At 43.1% G+C, this 6,331-nt stretch overlaps 1 protein-coding gene across 1 annotated transcript in view; it reads left to right on the plus strand.

The window, feature by feature from the left end:
• The window catches only part of clcn1b (chloride channel, voltage-sensitive 1b), a 31,127-nt gene extending 25,231 nt beyond the window's left edge, over positions 1 to 5,896 (plus strand). The window contains exons 15-23 of the mRNA XM_026184611.1: positions 1,548 to 1,761; positions 1,855 to 1,988; positions 3,242 to 3,423; positions 3,509 to 3,593; positions 3,687 to 3,769; positions 4,056 to 4,100; positions 4,218 to 4,322; positions 4,920 to 5,006; positions 5,296 to 5,896. Coding sequence (XP_026040396.1) covers positions 1,548 to 1,761; positions 1,855 to 1,988; positions 3,242 to 3,423; positions 3,509 to 3,593; positions 3,687 to 3,769; positions 4,056 to 4,100; positions 4,218 to 4,322; positions 4,920 to 5,006; positions 5,296 to 5,751 — 1,391 coding nt within the window. The 3' untranslated portion in view covers positions 5,752 to 5,896. The remainder of the gene's footprint in view (positions 1 to 1,547; positions 1,762 to 1,854; positions 1,989 to 3,241; positions 3,424 to 3,508; positions 3,594 to 3,686; positions 3,770 to 4,055; positions 4,101 to 4,217; positions 4,323 to 4,919; positions 5,007 to 5,295) is intronic.
• The last annotated feature ends 435 nt before the right edge of the window (positions 5,897 to 6,331 follow it).

A 6,331-nucleotide genomic window follows, 5' to 3' on the forward strand; every position in this document is an offset into this window, starting at 1 on the left:
GTCTGTTAACCTTCCCCCAGGTCCCCAAAGGCTATTTGAAGAGTTGTAGATTTAAGAAAAGTTTAAGAAAAGTTCTTTCCTTTTTTGGTGTTTTATATTCTCTTGTTCAAGCTGCAGATTTAGCAGCAGAAATCACCCCCAACATGCCAAATGATCAGTTTGTGTGCTAAAATAAACAAATTATAATTTAAAAAGTCATTACAAAATATTACATTTGATAACAACTGAGTGTTTTTTAAAACTAGATGTACTTTATCTGCCTCTCAAGACCGCTAAACTCTTGACGCTCCTAAAGGTTTCTGATTTACTGTGTCATAAATAGTATAATGCTTTCAAAGCTAATTGATGGTTTGTTTTATTTAGCTGAAATAGGTGTAGTGATTTACTAAAACATTCAACCACACTGAAATACACAGAAAACAGAGTTTGTACAATTCTAACGAGCTTAAAAGTAAAAGTTTCAACAGTCTGAACTCTTTCAAGCTTTCTTATAATTTCTTTAAGTAATCTTCAGGATGGTTCCCCTGCCTTTTGTCCCATTCTCTGTTAAGATGATCTCACACTGGTTCAATAATGATGAGGTCCAGGCTCTTCTATTTTCTATCCAGATATGCTGTTACTGCATTGGTGGTGCATTTGGGATCACTTTCATGCTGAAAAATGAAGTTAGTGCCAATCAGACACTTTCCAGATGGTGTTACATGGTGGATCAAAATCTCACTGTACTTTTCACTGTAAAATCCCCAACACCAGTGACTGAAACACAGCCCTGAACTATGACAGAGCCTTGTCAGTGTTTTACAGACGGCTGTAGACACTCGCTGTTGTACCTCTCTCCTGACCTTTTCTGTATATACAGTCAAGCCCATAATTATTCATACCCCTGGTAAATTTTGAGTTAAAGTTACTTTTATTCAACAGGCAAGTTTTTGGTTTTTTTGACCAGAAATGACACAGGCGTCTCCCAAAAGATGATAAGACGATGAAGAGGCATCGTTCTGGGAAAAAAATAAAATAAAAAAACAAAATAAAAAACTTGCTGGTTGAATAAAAGTACATTTAAGTTGACTGTACAGATGATGATTTGACCCAAAAATTTCAATTTGGATTCATCAGTTTCATATATCTCAGCCTTTTCTACCCGTTTCCCTTCCTTAATAATGGCTTCTTGATAGCCATCCTTCCTCTGTGTCCATTTTTGCTTCGGTGAACAGAAGATGATCAGCTGAAGGGCATGAAGGACATTTATCAGGTCCTGTGTCAGATCGTTACTGAATATTTTTCTCTTTATTAAAGGCATGACTTTGAGATAGACTTCATGCCTGCATTTTTTTGCAGATTGAACTCAAGGTTGCTAGTAACAAAGTGTCTAAAGATACAATTCAAAATGGACTCTTTGCTAAGTTGTAGATAGAAACAGGTTTATTTGGTGTCTTTTTTATGCTTGACTCATGGGTCAGTTTTAAGTGGACTAACAAACAAAACCATTCCTCTGAAAATGACGATGTACAATAATCAGGAGGAATTATATCACACCCCCATCACAGGTGCAGCAGCGATGACGGGGGCCGTCACACATACAGTTTCCACAGCAGTAATTTGCTTTGAGCTCACTGGTCAAATCTCCCACATCCTACCCATGATGGTGGCCGTCATCTTAGCTAATATGGTGGCGCAGGGTCTACAGCCGTCTCTCTACGACTCCATCATCCAGGTGAAGAAGCTACCCTACCTGCCTGAGCTGGCCCTTGGGCACATAAGGTAAAGTTAAAATACCTAAAAGTCCTTATTTTGTTTTCATATCGCTGTCATGAAAGACAACCTGTGCTTATTGTTGTATCCCGTCATTCCCAGCAAGTATAACATCTTTGTGGAGGACATTATGGTGCGCAAAGTGAGATTTCTGTCTTCTCAAGCCACCTTTCGGGAATTAAACCATCTGCTTGACACCACGACCCTGAAAACCATCCCCATCGTCGACTCCAAAGGTAGGATGACCAACATCTTTGCCGTCTCTGTGAGCCATAATTGTCACGGCTGCGGGGGCAGACGTGTGATGAGTGTGAGACAGGATCCAGACGCAGGCACTGGCTTGGAAGCGAGCGAGCTTTATTTAACACAGGTGGCACAAACAGAGCGAGTAAAGCAAAACCTCAAGGTGACTTAAACTGGGAATGACTAACAAAACGAACCTGAATGGACGACTGGGAGAAACACGAAGGGGAGAAACCGAGACGGACTAGCAACTAACATGAGTGAACACGCACACTATAAATACACAGAAGGGAACGAGGAAACGACACACAGGAGGGAGGCACAGCTGATTATGATCAACAAGACGAGACAGGGGAAACACAAACGAACACACTGGCATAAGACACAGACTTTCACAATAAAACAGGAAACTCAAAACACGCGCGAAGGCACAGACTCAGAGACGCGGGCTTTACACAGAGACTACACTAGAGGGAATACACAGGTAGGGATGACACAGAACAGAGGGAGCACGGAATTAACACTGGGAGGTCAAAGAACGAAACCTAAAAATCAGAACCACAAAACTAGGGAGCTAGAAACACTAGGATAGAAACCCAAAACACAAACAGTCACAAACCATGATGAAATCAAAAGTAAAAGTACAAAAACCAAAAACACTGGGTCACCGACCCAGGACCATAACAATAATACTTTATTTTGCTTTTAAAAGGCTTAGTACTAATGGGATAGACCAGGTCTATAAGTAGCTTTCCATGATTAACAGTTCAAAATAATTCCTCTTAGCCTTGGTGCAGATCTTCAGTTGACTATCCGTCTGAAACAAGCTTCTGATTGGCCGCCCTCGTAAACAGAAGGGTTTAATCACATGTGGGTGGAGCTTCTGTGCGCAGAGGCAAAGCTGTGTCCATGAGATGATCATATTGGGGAGATATCAGCTCCTAATGATATCATATGGAGCCAAGAGTAGAGAAATTTTTAAGAAAACAGCTTTTACTGTCTGAAGCCTGAGCTTTTGTCTAACAGGGATTACTCTCACCTCTTTTTTGGAACCTTGGCCACTGTCAACATTATCCATTGTAACAATATATATATATATATTTATGACAGAAAATAAGGACCATTAAATTCGTTTTTTACCTTAAACTTATTTTTTCTGACTTGGTGCTAAGCTGATCTCATGTAAGTATCAACAGTTTCCCCCTGAATGCCAAACTTTTTCTCTGTGAAACTTCCTTTTTTGCAGAATCTATGATTCTGCTAGGTTCAATTGAGAGGACAGAGCTTCAAGCCCTCTTGGACTGGTGGCTTTCACCTCAAAGACGAGTCTTTGAAAGAGGTCAAAGTTCACCGGGTCAAGCCTCCAAAATCAGCTGGGAGTCATTCACCTTTGTAGATGAGGAGGGAGGCGAGGAAAGCCCCGACAAGGTGGAAAAATGTGACCTATTCCTGACCATCAGGTGTTGTTTGTTTGTGTCTGCAACCCCCTTACTGACAGCGTTGTGTCCATCAGACCACCACTCCTGTGCAGGAAGAATGTAATGGACCCGTTCCTGCCCCCAAACCTCAGGAGCCCTCCGCCAACCACACAGACTCAGGTAACACGTTATTTCCACTACATACAAGGACAGGTTCGCTCATCCATGTCACTTGTCTCTACTCTGACATGCGTTGCCATACCACATCCCCAGACAAGCGCAAGCTGCCATCTGTCAGGAGGACCCTTCAAAGACTCTTCTCCTCCACGTCTTTGTCAGGCCAGACAGATACTCAGGTACTGGGATCAACCTTATGTATCCATTGCTTTGAGGCTAAACACTCAAAGAAGCAGTGCATCAGTGATCTGCTACTGAGTTGGCAGTGACAGCTAAGACAGGGATATCAGTCCAGCATGGCAGTCTAAGCCAGCCTCAATAATGTGATGAGGGGGGTGGGGGCATAACCTGAAGCTGACCTAGTGATAACTTTTGCAGTAGGTAATACTTTAAAACCAGCAGGGGGCATCTATCTTTCTTTTCATCATTTGGTCTATCATCTCTTTCTTCCTCCACCTTTCTCAGGAGACCACAACCCCTCAGCTGACTGACACCATGTCTCCAGAGGAGGTACTTTACACTATTGATTGCGCAGCCTCATACTCAACGATGGACCAACAAACCACTCTAATTGATAATTACAACCGAGTTTGCGCCTTCGTCTCTCTGCTTTGTGATTGGCTGCAGATCAAAGCCTGGGAAGAGGCAGAGCTGAACAAACCAATTGATATGGAGCAGATACGCATAGACCCCTCTCCATTTCAGCTGGTGGAAAGAACGTCTCTGCATAAGGTGATCATCAAAACTCATATACACATACTGGTTCTGTACACTTACAACTATGACTTATTTTCATGTCATGATCTCTGCTCACAGACTGGAAACGGGGGGAAAAAACTCTTCATAACTAAACTATACTGAAACTATATCCAAGTTCATCTTCTGCCTGAAACAAACTGTTTAGCCTCTCTCCCATAAATGCTATGCTCCCTTTGAACCAGCTTTGTTGTGTGTGACTTTGTGAGTTTTTGATTCATCTGTCCCAGCTTCAGTTTTCAGTTTTTTAAGTGTATACCAAGTCCACCTGTCTGCCAACTGTAGCTCTAAAGGAGCTTTCTGAAAGCTGTGATGAAACATTAGACTCATTTCAGCTTGGCCTAAGAGTCTGAACAAACAGAACGCCCTGTTTGTTCTTTGTCCATATGATAAAACTTTGAAACTTGAATTTTTTTTATTATGCATCTATTTAGCAAAGCCATGCATTTCCTCTTTTGTTGCAGAAAAATTGCTTATGAGAAACAGTGCAGTCATGCAAGCAGAACACTGTCACAGTACAGCACATCTAACACTGACTGGATCGTGTCCTCTCTCTCCTCTCTCATTACTCAGACCCACACTCTGTTCTCCTTGCTGGGTCTCAGTCACGCCTATGTCACCAGCATTGGTAAGCTGGTGGGTGTTGTGGCACTGAAAGAGGTAAAGTCACTTTTTGCTTTTCATTTTGTTTTAATTTATCGGCTTGTTTTTTGTCACCTCTCTGGATTTGATCCGGTAATGTGGCATGACGAGCTGTGAGCTGTTCTGTCACCGCGTGCATCATTCTTTACGCTCTGATTCATGCAGTTATTCCACTAACCGCCCTCACAACTCATCTCGCTGGATGTTCACTTTAATGATCTTATGTTGTTGCTCTGCTTCGTGGTATGTTTGGGTTTTGTTTTTTTTGCTTCTGTGGATGTTTAAACCTCGTTCACTCTTGTAACAGTTGCAGAAAGCCATAGAGGGCTCAACTCGGAGCGGGGTGAGGCTTCGTCCTCCTCTGGCCAGTTTCAGAGACACCAGTAGGAAAGCCAAGAAGCACCAGCCTCCCTCATCCACCACTTCCTCGCCAACACAGGACAGAGACCTGTGGGGGGAGGGTAGCAGAAGGGAAGGGGAGCTGGTGAGGAGGGAGTCCAAAGACGATTCCCGAGGGAAGCCTTCAAGAGGAGCTCCTGGGTGTGACGTTGCTTCCTCTTCCCCCAGCACCATGGAGAGCAATAGTAGCTCCACCTCCACAAGAGGGGCCGAAGGCCCTGCTCAGGAGGCAGCATCCCCCTCCACCTCCTCCTCTACCTCGCCGTCAGCCCCTGCCTCTCCCATGTCAGCCACAAGCCCTGTCCTCACACTGTCCTCCCTGCAGGAGGAGAGGGAGAGCGAGGACTCTGATGAGCCCATTTAGGAGAAGTGGCTTTCAAGAAGAAAAACTTTTACCTTCTTTTAATGTCACTCCTTTTCCGAAAAGACAAAGCTGCAGTTTAGATGGAGGAGTCAAAGCCACCTGCGGCTGTCACAGACATTCAGCTCTCGGTGGGCAGGAGGAACTGGTGCACACAAAGCTCAAGAAACTTTTAGTACAGGATATTTTTTTCTATTCTGATGATAGTTTCACTTTTCCACTCTTTAAAATCTCAGGTGCTTTCCCGTGTCTTCTGAACTGCTGACAACCGTTTCACTGAAGTTCAATCTTCCAAGCGTATCTCTGAAATGCCGAAAACAGCTGATTTTCACATGTATTAAGATCTGTTAATGTCATTAAAGGTATAATATGCAGCAATGGTCAGTTATTGTAAACTTGGCCTTGAGAATGAGGATGGAGGGAACAGCTTTAGCAAGAAAAAAGCAATGAAGCATAATTTTCTAATTGTTTTACAATGATTGAGTTCTGAAGCAGAAATCACACAAGTCAGCAGGGAAGGTGCTGCATTTCTTAATTTAGTGTGAATTAGGTGTGGCTCTAGGCTATAAACTGGTGTTGACAA

Source organism: Astatotilapia calliptera, chromosome 11, assembly GCF_900246225.1.
Source record: "Astatotilapia calliptera chromosome 11, fAstCal1.2, whole genome shotgun sequence".
Lineage (NCBI taxonomy): Eukaryota > Metazoa > Chordata > Actinopteri > Cichliformes > Cichlidae > Astatotilapia > Astatotilapia calliptera.